The following is a 17,796-nucleotide window of genomic DNA, read 5'->3' as shown; positions in this document are numbered from 1 at the left end:
GTCCTTCAAATGAAAAATGTTTGAGAACCACTGTGAGTGAAGGGTGACCACTGACCTTCTGGGTTGTCTGTGCTGACTGGCAGACTGAGGTCACATTTACTCTTACACTGCTGCATGATCGCTGGCCGCTGGTGCTCCAGACACTCGCTGGACGGCTGGCCAGTGTGAGTCAGACACTGCACAGAACGCATTTCCTGGCCCAGGCCGCACTTCGCAGAACACTGTGACACAAACACACACACACACACACACACACACGCATGCACGCACGCACACGCACACGCACACGCACACGCACACGCACACGCACACGCACACGCACACGCACACGCACACGCACACACACACACATAGTTCAAAACAGATTGAGAGGGGCGCCAGGGGGTTTTGAAGGGAGAGAGAAGAAGCAACACTGACATTGATGAGATCACTGCTGAAATATTAACCCATTAAGACCTGGGGCTGATTCTACAAATGCCTTCCAAAATCGATGGTTCTCACACTTTTTCAAGATTTTTCGAAATAAAATAAAAAATAGCAGATGTACGAGCTTGCAGCTTGGCACGAAGTGACGCGCTGTGAGCTTGTCTATCTGCAATTTTTTTAATAGCCAACGCTAGAATGTAAAATGATACAGATGCTTTCCCCTGTTATAATGGGTTAAAGGGGTATTTTCACTTCAAAACACTACTGGGGTAATTTTATGTCTTCTCTGGCTGTTGTGTGCACCCCAGACAGTTTTTAAGTTAAGCTTTTGGTTCAATATTTAGATATTTTATCAGCTACGCCCCCCTCCTATTTGAACCCATTGAATTTCAAACTCAGTTTAAACTTTAGACTTATTGAAAACACACCTCCCTGGTTCTGGTGACTGATATTGTCCTTCTTCTTTTTTGGGCGGTGTAGCCGCCCCTATAAGTGGGGTTGGGACACCTCATTATCTGTACTGTGATTGGCTCATTAGTACACCCCTAGCTGTACTGTGATTGGCTGACTCTATTGGCTGACTCTATTCAGCACTGTGATTGGCTAGCGAGACACATGATGACATTAATAACCTATAAAAAGGATTATGCACTTCAAAAAATCATTTTTTTTAAAGTGAGCTTCCATCACTATGATGACCACTGTGATGACCACACCGCCCACTTCACACTGGGTGTGATTTTTGGGCGGTGAAACCGCCCCTATAAGTGAGGTTTGGATATTTGTACAACAAATCCTGCGCTGTGATTGGCCAAAAATGTACAAAAATGTACAAAAATGTACCCGCCTAACCCTGCACCGTGATTGGCCAATCACAGTCTATTCAGGACTGTGATTGGCCAGTGTCACATGACACATGTGCATAGCCCTATATAAGAAACCATAACTTTAAAAAAAACATAAATTAGTTTTTTTAAAGTTATGGTTTCTTCCATCATAAAGAGTGTTTCAATAAATGTATTAATCTTTTGTACATGATTGGTTGACTCCATTCAGTATTGTGATTAGCTAGCAAGACACCGCCCACTTCACACAGGGTGTGATTTTTATTTTAATATATATATATTTTGGGGCTTTTATGCCTTTATTGATAGGACAGTATACTGACAGGAAATGGGGGGTGGTGACACACAGAAAAGGTCGTCGGGATCGGAACCCGCAACGCGCTGTATAGCTGGATTACCAGCATATTTGGTATGCGCCTGGACCCCTAGGCCAGCGGGCACCCTTGACATTGTCCTTCTAATGCAAGAGGGGAGCATGTTTTTTCAATTCCTTTTTTCTTTTTTTCATAAATATTTCTTTTGAAAATGAAAAAATATAATAATAATAAAAAACAAAATAAATGAAAAATAATTATAAAGAAAACCACGGATAATATCAGTCACCAGAACCAGGGACGAGTGTTTTCAATGTGTCTAACATGGTTAAAATGGAGTTAGAAGTTCAATGGGTTTATATAGGAGGGGTGTGCGTCTGATAAAATATTGAATCAAGCAACTTTAAAACTGTCTGGGGGCACACAAAAGCCAGAGTACACGTTAAAATGACCCCAAGGTTTTAAAGTGAAAATTCCCCTTTAACTGCAATATGTACGAATAAGGATTCCATAATAAGACAATGGTCATGGTGTATTTTAGTACTATAGTTGCTAAAGGGAGATAAACAGGATTTATACTTGACATAACTCAGGCTTTACTCAGCTAGCATCCAGTCTGTGCAGTCTTACCTCTCCCCAGGGTCCCGTTATCCAGTGAGGCGGGGGGCAGCGCTGCAGGTTACAGCGCACCCTGTTGGTAGGGCGGCTTTGCTTAGAGCACTCTAACTCTGGCAGAGTGGCCCCACTGTCCCCACCCTTACACAGGATCACACGATGCCTGTAGCCAGGACCACAGGTAGGGGTGCACTAGAGAAACACAATGGAGGGGGACAGGGAGAGAAAACATTAGGCCTGCTGCACCTGTCCATTATTTTCTCAGAGATTGTTCAATCGATTAGTTTTTCGATTAATCAAATAATCGAGAAGCACTTTTTTTTGTTTAAAATGTTTTACATATCAATGAATCGATTGATCATTTATTTTATACTTCGTATTATCTCCCTTTGTGCAAAAATAGTGAGCAGTTCTAAAAGCTGTGAGCTTGTAGATCGGTTATTTTGACTACTTTGATAGTTTTTGACATTTTCGGAAACTTTTTGCCTATAATAGACAGGGGGATAACACAGAGGGTGTGTGAGGTGAGGAATGGATGGGCTGGGGTCACTGCAGATACAAGCAAAATGTCATAATCCTTCCAGTAGGTGGCAGCAGTTTTATTTATGTGAAACGCAGACAGACTGCTTAGTTCCAGTAAATCAGCTGGACATGATTCTTATCCTGCTCTTGCCAAGTAAGCAGAATTTCATTTAAAAAGCGTGCGGTCCCCTTCGAAGATGCAATTCATTACAGTCTCATTCTTTCAATTAAGTGAACAAAGTTTAGCCCCAGGTTTAGAGTGGGACTCATGGGAGTGGAGGATAAAGACCTGCCAGCTTCCTGTTCTAAAGAGGAACAAATGCATCGGTGAGGATTTGTGAACAAGACATCCTTCAAAATGCACTAAACTCTACAAATGCACAGCTACACTTTGAGGCAAACATATGTGGAGAAAAGAATCTGATGACCTTGAAGCTCCCATGGAACTCTTCGACTATGGGTCAGGATTAAAATAGATCATGGGCCTGTTTCTGGTGGAAGTTCCCATGTGACAAGAGTTATAAAATGCTTTCATGCACCGGTATCCTTGTGCCAAGCTATTTTTTTTAAAGTCTGGATCTCTTAGCCCTGAAAAGTTCTATATGATGTATATGTCTGCTTCGTGCTTCTACCGTGCATTCCATTGGTAAGGTGTTCTTTATTTCAGGTAGCAGATGTCTGTATTAGCAATGTTCAAATGGATAAGAAGAATATGGTGCCAAGTGGGGGAGTGTGTGGGGGGGGGGGGCTTATTTTCAGGCACCAGTTTTAAACATGGATTGTGAAGCGCAATACATGCTCCTTCTGACATCCAAACACTTTTTTTTTCTCGGAAAGTGTGGTGATAACTACATAGGACGCTCCTGCACCCCCAGATCTCCAGACTGTCCAAACTGTATACTTCGGACAGCCCGGCCGGTAATTTCTGCTCAATTTCTCTTTGCGGCATTGCAACACCCTGTAGTATTCCCTGCCGTGAAAATGAGGAACGACGCAGGGCAAATGCATGATGAGCAACACGAGGAAGAAGTTGCTGTGAAAATGAGGAACGGATACAGAGTAGATGCACGGTGAGCAACTTGAGCAACAGAACGCTGCGGTTGCGCAGTAACTAAGAAGGAATAAAACAAATGCGACACAGACACGTGGGGGAGAGACTTCTGTATTGACCACTTACGCCAGCAATTCCCAACCTGTAGGCCGGGGCCCACTGGTGCATGGCAAAACACTAACATTTTATCGATAATATAACATTAATATTTTCAAATGGCCAAAAGTAGCCGATCTACACGTGAGCTATTCAAAACTGGCCCCTGTAAAAGTCAAAGCCTACCACCCCCCCCCCCCCCCTCGAAATGTTTACTGTACATATTTTTGTTTTTGTTTTCAAACTGTTTATATGATGTTTTGCATAGTAGTGTATATTTGTCTATCATTAAATGTTTCTATGAATTGAGTACAAAGGACCCCAATGGAAACAAAAAATGTTGGGTTTAAAATCTTGGGTTTAAAATCCTCTTAGCAGACCTTGTATTGAACTGTACTTTCCTGTGCTTTTTTTGCAAACTGCTAATAAAGTATAGCCTGACACTCAGCCTGAATTTTCATTTCGTTTCACTCCATTACTCAGTCTGAAAGCCCTCTCAATGCGGCCGATTTCTGAGATGGGGGCGTGGCCAAAGTTTTTCTTTTCAAAGACTCTTTGGCGATTGGTTCATACTGGATTATCCCGATCCCGATTCGTCGTACAGATTTTCAACCGAGAAACACCCGCCTTCGACAGCGTCACCAGACCCTGAATGCGAGGCAAACGATTCAGGGGTGGAGCCAGGCTAAATAAAGTATTCAATCAATCAAAGCTTGTAGATTGGCTTTTTTTTTTTGTTGACTGTTCACCCCAGAATAGGGATGATCGGGTCCATATGGTTAATCACCACAGTACAGTGGTCCCTTACCTCTGACCAGTCTAGGGCCAACCACTCGGGGGGGCAGGTGTGATTGTTGCAGGGCTCAGTGAAGGAGGGCCGTGGGGACGTGCACACAGAGTCGTCCTGGACCTTCTCCTCCGTGGCGGAGTTCTTTCTTTTACACAGCACGTCGCGCGTCTGCAGTCCCCCGTTGCAGGTGCGGCTGCAGTCGGACCACTCCCCCGTCGACCAACTGAGAGGAAGCACAGAGGGAAGCCAGGTGGTTATTTGGTTTTGACCCAAGCTTAATTCTTCACTTAACTCATTCAATCCGGGAACGCATCTGTGTCATTTTAGATTTTAGCTAGAACCATTATTTTATACTTTGGCTATTCCAAAATAGCAGATATACAAGTTCAAAGCGCAGCACCGAGTGCCACGCTATGAGCTTGTAGATCTGCTATTTTTTTTTAAATCTATGAATATATATATATGTTTAAAGGGAACATTTTTGACTCAAATCTTTGCTTCTGGGGGTCCCTGGAACAAAATATTTTCAGAGGGGGGTCCGTGGCCAAATACATATAATTTTGGGGGTCCTTGACATGAAAAAGTTTGAGAACCACTGATATAGCAACATACGTTTTTTTCAGAAAACTGTTAGGATTTCGAAGACATTTGTAGATAGGTTCCCGGATTGAATGGGTTAAGGAACGTGCGTGATTCCAACAGTGGTATGGAAACTCCAGTAGTAAGTTAGACCACTGGACCCACAGGCATTCGCAGGGAGGAAGCATCGAGTACAAAAGCATGTGTGTGTGTGTGTGTGTACATACTTGCAGAGGACAGTGGGTTACGCACACACAAAGACACACAACACACACAAAGACAGCCAAATAGCGTGCAAACATGTAGACGCACACAAGTGGCCAAACGTAAATACAAACATATGACGACGTGAGCTCAGATCAAATAAATCACTTCTACGAGAGACTACTACAATTTAACTCTGGGAGAGTAAACAATGTACATGGACCCATTTGTGTCAAAATGTTTACACTATCAGTGTTACATTAAAACTGAGGATTGTGTGGTTTGAGATCTACTCACGTTGGGGAGCATGGCTCAGAGTTGCAGGCTCTTTTCTTGTCTTTGGGTTTGTTCTTCTTGTCACAGAAGTGGTTGTAGACCACAGAGTGGTCTGCCTGCTTCTTACAAACCACCTGCTGCACCTGCACACCTGGGGGATGCCAGATAAACACACAATAAAAATATACTTGGAACAATGAAATGTTTATATATTTATTTACTTATTTTTAAAGACCGTTTTCATTGCATTACATTGTTTTTTATTAATGCAATGAAAATAACTCCCGTGACCAGGAAAGCAAAAACCCCCAAGATGAGAAAAGAGCTTGTAACACTATGGTGCTGCTCGCCAATTGCATGCAGCAGTCAAAACCAGCAGTCTCTTGTAGATTAGATTACAGTTGAGCTGACTTCATCATGCACGTTAATGTTTATGTGTGCCTAATTGTGCGTATCAATGTTTATGTGCAAAGTCTTGATGGGAAATGACATGAAAGATGGTGTCGTGCTATTTTCAGTTCGCAACTCCATCATCATACAATAAAGTACAAATCAGGCTTGAATTGCAGATGATCATTGAGAGAATACACTACACACGTATAACACTAGCTTGTTAACAACAAGTCCCCTATTTAGTCAGGGTTTTTTGTTGGTCATTAGTGAGTGAATTGGCTTTGGACAGGGGGTGAACGGGTTCTTATCGGGCCCAGCAGCTTTGGATCATTAACACTAGTCGAGAGAGGGCCGTTGTCATCAAAGCAAGGCCTCATGGTCTCTGAGCTTCTCAAATGCCTGATGGTTTCAACCACCCACTCTATAGTCTTCCAGCATTGAACATTCCATTCCCGTGGTTATTCCCTGGGTTCATGTTACTCTACAAACCAGTACAGAGCCACGCAGGGATTTAGATTGTGTGTTTTCATGTGCCACTGTGTGTGTATGTTAGTTTGTGGGTGTGTGTGTGTGTGTGTGTGCGTGCGTGCGTGCGTGCGTGCGTGCGTGCGTGCGTGCGTGCGTGCGTGCGTGCGTGTGTTCTTGCACTTCTATCTTTGTGAGAACCCAACATCCTCACAAAGAAGGAAGGAAGGAAATATTTGATAGATAGATTGACTAAGATAAAAGCAGTAGCAACATCATTGTAATACAATAGGAATATATAATTATATACATATAAATGTGCAAATAAGGCATAACCATACAGTATGTACAGAACCTTGTGCAGACTATACTATAGACAATACTATAGCAGCAAAAGTAAAGTAGTACCATCAACAATAATATAACAATTATTGAAAACATATTGCTAAGAAATAAGGCATGACTGTGTGCAACATCAACATAACATCAACATAAAGAGAAATGAGCAAAAATAAGGCATAACCACATGTGTACTGATACCTTGTAGTAGTATACATTGTGCAAAGCTGGTTTGGGCGTGTAGAGGAGATGGTTAAGGTCAGTACTATGGAAAGATGGGAAAGTGTGTGTGTGTGTGAGTGTGTGTGTGTGTGTGTGTGTGTGTGTGTGTGTGTGTGTGTGAGTGTGTGCTCTCAAAGGAGCGCAGTGGGGGGGGGGGCAGTTAGGAGTTAAGTGTCTTGCTCAGGGACACCTCAACACATTGCCGCGGCCAGGAATCAAACCGGGGACCTTCTGCTTCCCAGATGGGGAATGGTCACCCCATGTGTGTGTGTGTGTGTGTGTGTGTGTGTGTGTGTGTGTGTGTGTGTGTGTGTGTGTGTGTGTGTGTGTGTGTGTGTGTGTGTGTGTGTGTGTGCGTGTGTGCGCGTGTGTGCGTGCGTGTGTGCGTGCGTGTGTGCGTGTGTGTGTGCGCGTGCGTGCGTGCATACAGTGTACCTCCAGCGCAGAGGACTGAGCAGCGGGACCAGGAGACGTAGTACCATGCATAACCACTCAGAGGATCCCTGCTGACTGGAGGATTGAAACGGTAGTGAATTCCCGGGTTCTGCTCCCTAACCAGGACCTACGAACAATAACAAAAAATACGATGTTTTGTTGTTGTGTGCATTACCCCTGCCCACTGTCCCTTTGGAGTGGTCATTCAAGGATTGGTCTACGATGTCATCCGTTCATACAGCAGTGCTTCCATCGGCTATACTTCCGAGTATGTCGTTTGTACTAGGCTACACATTGCAATAACACATTATCTCACTGTGCTATTCTTCTTTATCCCTTCACATCACCTCACCTGGTGCTCTGTGATCATTCATCTGCTGAAATGTTATTGGCTTTTGATTGATTTATTGACCACTTTATTAACAAGTTTGTTAACAGTACGGTATTAGTAGGACAACACAAAAAGCCCTAGCCTGGGATCCAGCCTGATTCACTACGTTCGGCTGATTTTCTTTTCTCACTTCGCTTATCAGTCTGGCCAGCCTCCTATTTGAGTCGTATTTTAATGACGTAGGCAAGTCAGGAAGTGACTCGAGTTTTACATTGGACAACACTGGTCCCGCCCCACCCCCCCTACAGACCAATCAGAAGCCGCGAGTCGTTTTCACTTGTTTGTGCACGGAGATTGTAGGCTTTCCAGACTGTATTCACCTGTTTCCTAGGCTGTGTGTTTTCCACTTCCTGTCGATTTCATTGGATATCATTGGTCATCTGACCAGTTTCATTGGATTTCATTGGATCAAATCGACAGGAAGTGGAAAACACACAGCCTAGGAAACAGGTGAATAGCGAGTGAGAAACAAAATCCGCCGAACGTAGCGAGGCAGTCTGGATCCCAGGCTAAAAAAGCCCTGGGCGGCTTGTTCCACTGTGGTCCATATAAGGCCTTGCCCTATTTGGTGTATCTGTGCAATGTTTTTTAGACATAATGTGTTTTGCGTGTTGTCTCCATGCAGGCCTTTTATGATTAAAATAATTATATTTAGCATGACGTGTTGCATTGGGATGTGAGTTCAGATTTGAGTATCAGTGTAAGGGCCAGTATGGCATTTGTAGGCCCAGGTCTATTTATGATGTACTATTGTATGTGTGGTGAGCCTGTCCTTTAGCTATAAGTTCATGTGAATCTATGGTCTTTAAGTCATTGTAAATGTTCCGTTTTTACGTGTACAATTGGATGAGGGGGGCGACTTAAAACGTGGTCACCCTATGGTGATGATGACCACACTTTACACACTGTTTTAATCCGATATTATACATACTATGCAGTGCCAAAGCAACATTACACAGCCCTGGGCAGGCTACCTGGCCTGGCGGAGATCTGTTCTCTGCAGAGCGCCCCTTCTAGTTGATCTCTAGGAAGACTTAGACGCTTAGAATGCATTAACATGGCGGTTTGATAAGTTCATGTTATTATTTGTGCTAAACATACATTCTCACCATGACAATGAGTGTTATGTTAGTGGGCCCCAGGGCCTCTAAGGTTTCTGGCTCGTCGGTGGGCCGTCGATAGTGGAAGGTAGTACCCGCGATCTCAAACCTTCGGGGCGTGTCGATGGTCAGCTTCCCATTGATGAAGTACTGGTCTCCTTTACTCTTCAGCACTGGGACAAGAGCGGAAAAGAGATTGAAGCAAAGTGATGGAACAAATGATGTAGTGATTCCACTAGTTTTGTATTGCCAGTTGAAACCTGGAGTTGTGATATTAAATTGTTCCGCAGGATGACATAAACACAGACAATCCTAAAAGTTTCGGTGGAAATCAAAGCGTAATACACTTCAGACCTAATGAGGATGTCATCATGTATAATTAGGAAGGTACCTGTGACATCTTAATGGATAATAACCGTTTAGTTCTGTCACTTCAAGAGTCCATTCAAAGTTAAGGGTGACAGTGTAACTTAATGAGCTCCTACCCAGGTAGTTGAGGGACACGTTGAGCTCCTGTATGTGGATGAACACTGATCCTTTAGGAATTCTGACCACCTCCTCATAACCTGAAACGCGCGCACGCACACGCACGCACACACACACACACACACACACACACACACACACACACACACACACACACACACACACACACACACACACACACACACACACACACACACACACACACACACACACACACACACACACACACACACACACACACACACACACACACACACACACACACACACACACATTTGTATACTCTTCAATGTTAAATCAACAATGGGATTTTACTGTGTACGTACACAGAAAGACAGAGAAGGCGGCAAGGTAAAGGAGGTTTACATATGGGAGAGCAGGGAGTAATGTATAAAAGCTACTTTAGTGCTGTTTAGCTCAGTGAGACTCCAATGGAATAAGCAGCGTTGACGGATTCCAACCACATTCCTGGGCAGCAGGTCTCAGCGGCTCAGATCAGTGCTAGAGAGAGCGCTAAAACTTACTAGAGACCATCGGCTTGTCTTCTCTCCCGCTCTCCTTTCCCTACACCCTTCTTTTTCGTACACTCGTCTCTCCCTCCACCCTCTCCTCTCTCTCTTCTCTTCTCTCAGTTCGGCCCGGCTGTGCGGCCCGCCAGCCAGCTGGTCATCTAGCCAGGCACTGCAGCCCTGTAAATAACTTCAGCCTCGTTAGGAGGAGGAACGGTCGGGTGGAAGGGGGGGGGGGGGGGGGGTGGTAGAGAGAAATACAATAATTCCTTCCAGCGCTGTGACCACAGAGGAAAGGAGAGGCTTGGCCCCTGACCTTTCCATGGAGCTCTGGAGCGGCTGGACTAACCCAGTTCTGGGCCGAGGTTTCTAGACACAGAGCGGGAGGCGAGGGGTGTGTGTGTGTGTGTGTGTGTGTGTGTGTGTGTGTGTGTGTGTGTGTGTGTGTGTGTGTGTGTGTGTGTGTGTGTGTGTGTGTGTGTGTGTGTGTGTGTGTGTGTGTGTGTGTGTGTGTGTGTGTGTGTGTGTATGTGTGTGTGTGTGTGAGTGTGTGTGTGGGGGGGGTTGGAAGAACAGCAGAACTGAGTCTGAGGTTTTTGGCCACCCGGCCTGGCCTGCGAAGAGGCGCGCATGCGCGCGCGCGAGAGAGAGAGAGAGAGAGAGAGAGAGAGAGAGAGAGAGAGAGAGAGAGAGACAGAGACAGAGACAGAGACAGAGACAGAGACAGAGACAGAGACAGAGACAGAGAGAAGAAAAGGAAGGGAGGGAGAGGTTCCTCTGTTAACAATCAGGGTCTGTGTGGTAAATAGAGAGCCAGGGATCTATAAACCCCCGGCCCTTGACCCGCCAGTAACCCTCAACGCCTGCCAGAGTCACAGACTGGACGGACACACGGTGATTGAGCAAGAGACCACTCACTTCAAATTAACACCGCCACATCGTCGTCAATAGGTGTCCTGGAGAACACATGTATGTCCAGAAATGACCTTTTTGTTTCTGGAATCCAAAAGCATCAGTTGATTTTCCAATGGAAAACTGTGCATTTTTTACATTTTATGGTGCATTTCTAGAGGTTTGGCCCGGTCTGAGGGTCATAAAACACTTGCTCCATGTGTTAGCTGAACATTGACAGCATTGGAGATACTCTGATGATATAATATAACTCAATTCGAAACCATAAACGTATATCATATCATTATGGTTTTGATTTGAGTTTCTCTGAGCTATTGACAACCCCCAACCCAGATCAGTTGGCTAAAATGCTTGTATCGGAGAGCTGCTGTAGACATGATGACTGAATGACTCAAACCACAAATCCCTGGTGCCCAGAATACCCCTCAGGTCCCGGCTCTGCAGCATGGACACTGGGCTGGTGTTGGAGATGGGGATGAAAGATTGGATGACTGAATGCTTGACTGGAATGGAATGAGAGATATGGAACGGGATGGGGGGCTAATGGCATGTGGTGGTGGTGGTGGTTTATTTCAAAAATTAAAGTATTGATCTTGGATAACGTGTCAAATAAACCTCAGCTTGACCTTCAGTTCAGGACTAGTACATAGATATTCAGCAGGGGTATTTGGGGGTACCGCTGGCTGGGCTAGTCTGGTAACTGTGGTCCAAAGCATGGCCACCTGCCCAGCCTGCCCTAGGGTGTGTTCACTCTGAGGGTTTTTGGAAGAGGGTGAGCGGTGCTGACAGTGGGGCCGGAGACTCTGGAGGTGGTGTTGCGGGGGAAACGTTGCCCAGAATAGTTCCCCACAGCGGCCGAACCTCAAGCCACACGGGTTGGACCTCACCTAAATCTGTCTGCCACGTGTCCCTGGGTGGCTGGCAGATATAGGACAAACCATATGTATGTATATATATATATATATACATGTATGCCCTTCATACACAAATATACGTGTGTGTGTGTGTGTGTGTGTGTGTGTGTGTGTGTGTGTGTGTGTGTGTGTGTGTGTGTGTGTGTGTGTGTGTATATATATATATATATATATATATGTAATATATATACACACACTGTATACAAACACATACTGTATATATATGCACACACTCTTTTGCTGTTGTTTGCACAGGCATCCATGCACACAGAAACACCCCTTACAAAAACACACACACACGCACACACACTTACGAACACACTTACGTACACACACACACAAACTTCCCAAGTTCCCGGAAGACAGACCTCATCTACTTAATTCTGACTGTGGTGTCTTGAGAAGCCATTTGGCTGAGAGTGGAGTTGAGTATCAGGTACCTGCATGATGTTAGCCTACAGTGCAGTCTATAATGAGAGACTTACGGACTTCCAAGGCCCTCTGTTAGAACTCCTCAGGAGGGAACAGTTAGTCAATGAAGTTCCAGAATAGAGCGCTTATGCCCTTGTCATCATGGCCAAAGACTCAGGATGACTTAGAGCCTGTGACTGACAAGGCTAACATCCGGCACTGCTGGTTTAAATGGCATGTTTAAATCTGGACTGTGTTACCATGTTTAAACAATATTAATCACTAACCATTCATCATCAGAAACACTATGGCACAAGACAGTACTACAACAGGCGTTAACTGGTAAGCAAGAGATTGTTCACCAGCTACAGTATGTTTTATTTCATTTCAGCTTGATCAAAGTAATGCCTATACTGTAACAGACGGCTGTGAATAGAACTCACATGTGAACAGACAACTGTGGGCTACGTTCTGCGTATCCAGGGGTCTCCTAATCCAACAAAATGTCAGAATCCAAAATACACAAGATGCATGTGTGCATTGTTGGGAGAGCGGCACAATTATGTTGTGTAACATCTCAGGGTAAAAGCCTCACGTTAGCCCCCCTAATCTTCTTCTCGGAAGCCTGGAGACTTTTCCAGTACTGAAGTCTACCCCCCCCCCCTCTCGACTGAAAGGAGGCCAAATTAGAGTCTTTATCTTGTCTTCACCATCTACAGAGCCCACACTGAGACCGTCACACATCTAATTACTTTAAACCTTTTTCTTCTGTCTGCGCTGCAGTAACAAAGCACCCTACAGTCTTTGAGCAGCCATGGCTATAGGGCAGGGGTCTTCAACGTTTTTTCAGGCCAGGGACCCCTTAGCTGAGAGAAAGATGAAGCAGGGACCCCCCCCCCCACTACATATTGTATAGAACTGTGTTGCAGATTAAACTTTTTCATAGATTTCATAGCTTCGTAGACTTGTTTGACCTACATTATCGTCTATTTTCGGCTAATATGCCCATCTCACAAAGATATGGCGGACTCCCTGTTGTTACTCTGAGGACCCCCTAGGGATCCCCGACCCCCTGTTGAAGACCCCTGCTATACGGTTGTTGTGTAATCACCTGGCTTTAGTTTTAGTGTTGAGCAAAGGTATCCCTGACACTGAAGCAACTGTTTGGCTGGAAAACGACATTTCAACTAGGGCAGTGGTTCCCGACCTTTTGTGGTCAAGGTCCACTTGAAAATCTCGAAAGTGTTCGCGGCCCACCCATCTGACTGCTTAAAATAAGTGGTCAGATGGGTGGGCTGCGTGCATTTTCAGAGCATTAATTTTTATATTTTTTACATTTTTGGGCGGTGAAACCGCCCCTATATGTGAGGTTTGGACATCGACATTCGCTGCACTGTGATTGGCCACCATTGTACCCCCCCCCCATCTATTGTACCCCCCCAACCCTGCGCTGTGATTGGCCACCATTGTACCCCCCTAACCCTGCACCGTGATTGGCCACCATTGTACACTATGGTGGCCAATTCAGGACTATTCAGGACTGTGATTGGCTAGTGAACACATGACACATGTGCATAGCCCTATAAATAGGACTATGCACTTAAAAAAAAACACATTTATGTTTTTTTTTAAGTTAGGGGTGTACAATGGTTGGTCCACAATATTACTTTTCTTTAAGTGAACTTCCATCACTGTGATGACCACTGTGACCACACCGCCACTTCACACTGGGTGTGATTTTTTATTTTATATTTTATATTTATATTGCCCACCCGCAATATCCTCAGGGCCCACCAGCGGGCCCCGGCCTACATGTTAGGAATCGCTGGAATAGAGAGAGAGAGAGAGAGAGAGAGAGAGAGAGAGAGAGAGAGAGAGAGAGAGAGGCAGCGATAGATGAGGAATACAGAGAGACAAAAAGACAGACAGACAGAGTGAGAGAGTGTCGGTATCTTTAGCATCCTACCTCCTTCAGGCAGGGAGTCGTTGAAGACGCCCTCGATGGCCTCACAGCTGCTTCCGTCGCCCCCGCAGTTCCGGCAGCGGTCCTCGCGCACGTCCGAACCCAAGATGCGGTCACAGCCCACGTGCTGCAGGCAGGGAGGAGATGGGGCAGGGTCAGGGTCAGTTGTGGGTCGGGGGGAGGGGGGGGGGGGGGTCGGGCTCGAAAGGGCAGTTAAGAGTTTAGAAAGGTGAAAGGTATCAGAGGTCAGGTTGAAGGATTGTCTCTTGATGCGTTCCACACGTCTCTTCCAAAACAACACAACGCAACAGATGACCAATCCAGATGTGTTCCCTGTTTCTCTTCAGACATATTGCTTTCATGCCAATCTGAATTCCTTTTTCACAACACTACCCACATCAGTCTAACTGATGATTTGTTTCATGTTGAGATCAGCAGCTGGTACTTCCAAATCTAGTTGGCTAGTTGTTACCATAACATCATCTCATATACTATTTGTGTTACTTATATCTTAAGGACTTTGTGTAGTAGTTACAAATTGGGGTAAAACTGCAGCTTTGGGTTCAGCTGAACAACTGTATCTTCGACGTGTCAATTCACAGTTCAAAGCCAGCATTAAGAGTGGATCATTTTAATGATTGATCAAGATACAGTAGGTCGGAGGGTCTTATTGTCGGTATCAGCCGAGAACGTGGGTGCCTATCCCTGTGGCAAAGCGCTGAGATGGATTGCTGAGGTGGAGCGCCACAGCTACCATCAGCTCCCAGCACTTACCGCACGACTTGCCACACCCAAGCTGCACTACTCATACGCTGAGTTGGTGGTGCTTGGGATCAAACCCATGACCTTGTCGATAGGTGAGAGCTCTACCGACTAAGCTACCCGGTCACAAATGATCATCAGTGACCTCCTAGGCAGTGGCAACTTTGAACAGTCAAATTAAATGAGACCCAACCAGCGGCAGACCCCACATGGTTAGATTTAGAGAATTGATTTTTTTTAATGTACAAAAGAACAAAGTTTAAAATAAGAATGCATATTATCCTGTTTGCGGTGCTGAAAATTCTATTTTATGAGAATGAGTGAAGGAGTGCTCAGTGCAGCTTTTGAAACAAGCATCCATGCCAAACCATTTACCTCTAAATAAAAGAAAAAGAAATAGACTTTCCTTATTGGTCACTAGTTTCTGTCACACCCCGGTTCTCCAAGTCAGGCATTCCCACTGTGAAAGCAATTATTCCCTGTTTGGTGCAATACTGACCGGACCGGGACACCAGGAACTCCCAAAATGCTAAAAATGCTCATTTTACACCACTCACAAGTTGAGCAATTGTAAACTTTCACACAAATGTGTTAACACATGTACAAACGCCATGTTCTGACAATGTTCTGACAGACAAGAACTGAAAAACAAAGATTGAGCAATGCTATGACAAAAGTTTGGACATGCAACACTGATTGTGTTCCAGGACCATGATGCACTGAGCACCCCCTCCTCCTATCACAGAGTCATGTTTCCTTTTGCACAGATTCATGTCTAAATTGTCTTCTCAGTACTCCAGAAAACTTTAACCCCTGACTTTCTCTCCTCATTTTCATCCACATCTACCCTCCTGAGACTGAATTGAACCGAAAGGTGAAGTCATTAAAGGGAGCATGGCGTTCACCTGGGTTCACCTGCTCCTATCGCTTTCACAGATGTTTCAAATGTTTTCTACGCTGACTTTTGACCAAGTTCTCTGGTAAGGAGTTCTCTCTGGTTTGCCTCTGCAGCACCATGTTGGAAGCATATGTTCTCCTGGCCATGTGCACACCACCTCCTGTTTCTCCCTCTATCCTCAAACTGCACCATGAGGCTGCAAAACAAAGCTCGCGGGTTTCTCCTCAATGTGTCTGAATTTTTATGTGCGCCATAAATACTATAAATAAGAAAGGGAGAGAGAAAGAGGCACATATTAAATTACAAACAGAGAAATCACAAGAAAGAGAAAAGTATGCATGGGGCAAGACGGAAAAAAATAAGATGCAGAGCGGCCAGAAAAGAAGTGAGGGAGTGAGAGGGAGAGTGAATGTGTATAGCAGCCAGCGAGCAGTGTAGACAGACTAACAGCTGAGCCGGAGGGTCACTGAGTTCTTACAGAGCAGAAAAGAGCTGGGCAGTGCAGTGAGAACAGTACAGAGACAGAGACAGAGACAGAGACAGAGACAGAGACAGAGACAGAGACAGAGACAGAGACAGAGACAGAGACAGAGACAGAGAGAGAGAGAGAGAGAGAGAGAGATGGAGAAGGAGTTGTAGAAGGAGGAGAGGAGGACAGAAAAGGGCTGTTGATAAACGGGGGGTAGTGCCTAATCATCAGAATGAGATCCTACTTTGCTCTACAAAACTTCAGGAAACCACAGAATAACAATTTGGATGTTTTGTGGTTACGTGTTGTTCATGGTTTAGTTTTTTTTGTCCTCCAGTCTGTTCCTCCCTACATGTGCACCCCCCCTCCCCCCTTCTGTCAGAGTCCAAAATCAACAGGAGGAGCAACTATCACCACTACAGTATCACCATCTATAAACTATGCACTATTATCACCAGTTATGACTTAGCTACACCCTTTCTAACACTTGAGGCTAGCTCTGCAACATATCGGTTGAACTTGGGAGCCAAATTATGTTGCAGGCTTGTTTTGTAGTGGGTCCCCACATGACAGGGGTGCCAATATGTTTTAATGAGTCTGGGTCCCAGGGCCACACTCAATTTCCTGTTTAGGTCCCAGGCTGGAACTGTTTTAAGAAGCCTTGATCTACGTCAGTGGGTCTGAAAGTGGGCTAAAGGGACCCGCGGGAGTTCGAGGCAGTCCCCCCCTCCGGCGAAATGCGGAAAAGTTTAATCTGGCTTTATTGTCATTTAGCGGTGAGAGAATTACAATGTCAATTGACCAGTGGCTGGAAAGAAAACTGCTGCCAATGAGGCTGCTGTTTTCACTTTGTCACCTGATCATGGTGCTCACCCAGTTCACAGTAAAAACCACAAGTGTTCATTTAAATCGGATAGTGCACAAATGGAACCAAATGGACCCGTAAGGTCATTTGGTTCCATTTGTGCACTATCTGATTTAAATGAGCAATGAGGGTGAGAGAGTGCACAAATGGAACCAAATGGACCCGTAAGGTCATTTAGTTCCATTTGTCCGCTATCTGATTTAAATGAACTGTGCACACTCTGTAAACTACGAGAGTGAGTGAGAGTTCACAAATGGTAATGATATGATTTGTAATGTACACTGATTGAAATGAACACTGAGGATTGTGTACACTCTGTTAACTACAAAGTGACATGTTTTACATTACACTGTAAACTACATAGTGACATGTTTTACATTACACTGTAAACTACATAGTGACATGTTTTACATTACACTGTAAACTACATAGTGACATGTTTTACATTACACTGTAAACAAATGTACATAGTGACATATTTTACATTACACTGTAAACTACACAGTGACATGTTTTACATTACACTGTAAACTAAGCAGTGACA

The 17,796-nt window shown here is 44.8% G+C and overlaps 1 protein-coding gene across 1 annotated transcript in view; it reads right to left on the bottom strand.

Moving 5' to 3' along the window:
• Positions 1-17,796, bottom strand: part of adamts10 (ADAM metallopeptidase with thrombospondin type 1 motif, 10) — a 75,422-nt gene that overhangs the window by 3,796 nt on the left and 53,830 nt on the right. The window contains exons 18-25 of the mRNA XM_080430056.1: positions 14,262-14,385; positions 9,549-9,629; positions 9,073-9,236; positions 7,573-7,699; positions 5,740-5,869; positions 4,678-4,882; positions 2,216-2,392; positions 56-221 (exon numbers count right to left, since the gene is read on the bottom strand). Coding sequence (XP_080286182.1) covers positions 56-221; positions 2,216-2,392; positions 4,678-4,882; positions 5,740-5,869; positions 7,573-7,699; positions 9,073-9,236; positions 9,549-9,629; positions 14,262-14,385 — 1,174 coding nt within the window. The remainder of the gene's footprint in view (positions 1-55; positions 222-2,215; positions 2,393-4,677; positions 4,883-5,739; positions 5,870-7,572; positions 7,700-9,072; positions 9,237-9,548; positions 9,630-14,261; positions 14,386-17,796) is intronic.

This window comes from Gymnoscopelus braueri (assembly GCF_963280865.1).
Source record: "Gymnoscopelus braueri genome assembly, chromosome: 6".
NCBI lineage: Eukaryota > Metazoa > Chordata > Actinopteri > Myctophiformes > Myctophidae > Gymnoscopelus > Gymnoscopelus braueri.
This window is presented reverse-complemented; position numbering and strand designations above follow the sequence as displayed.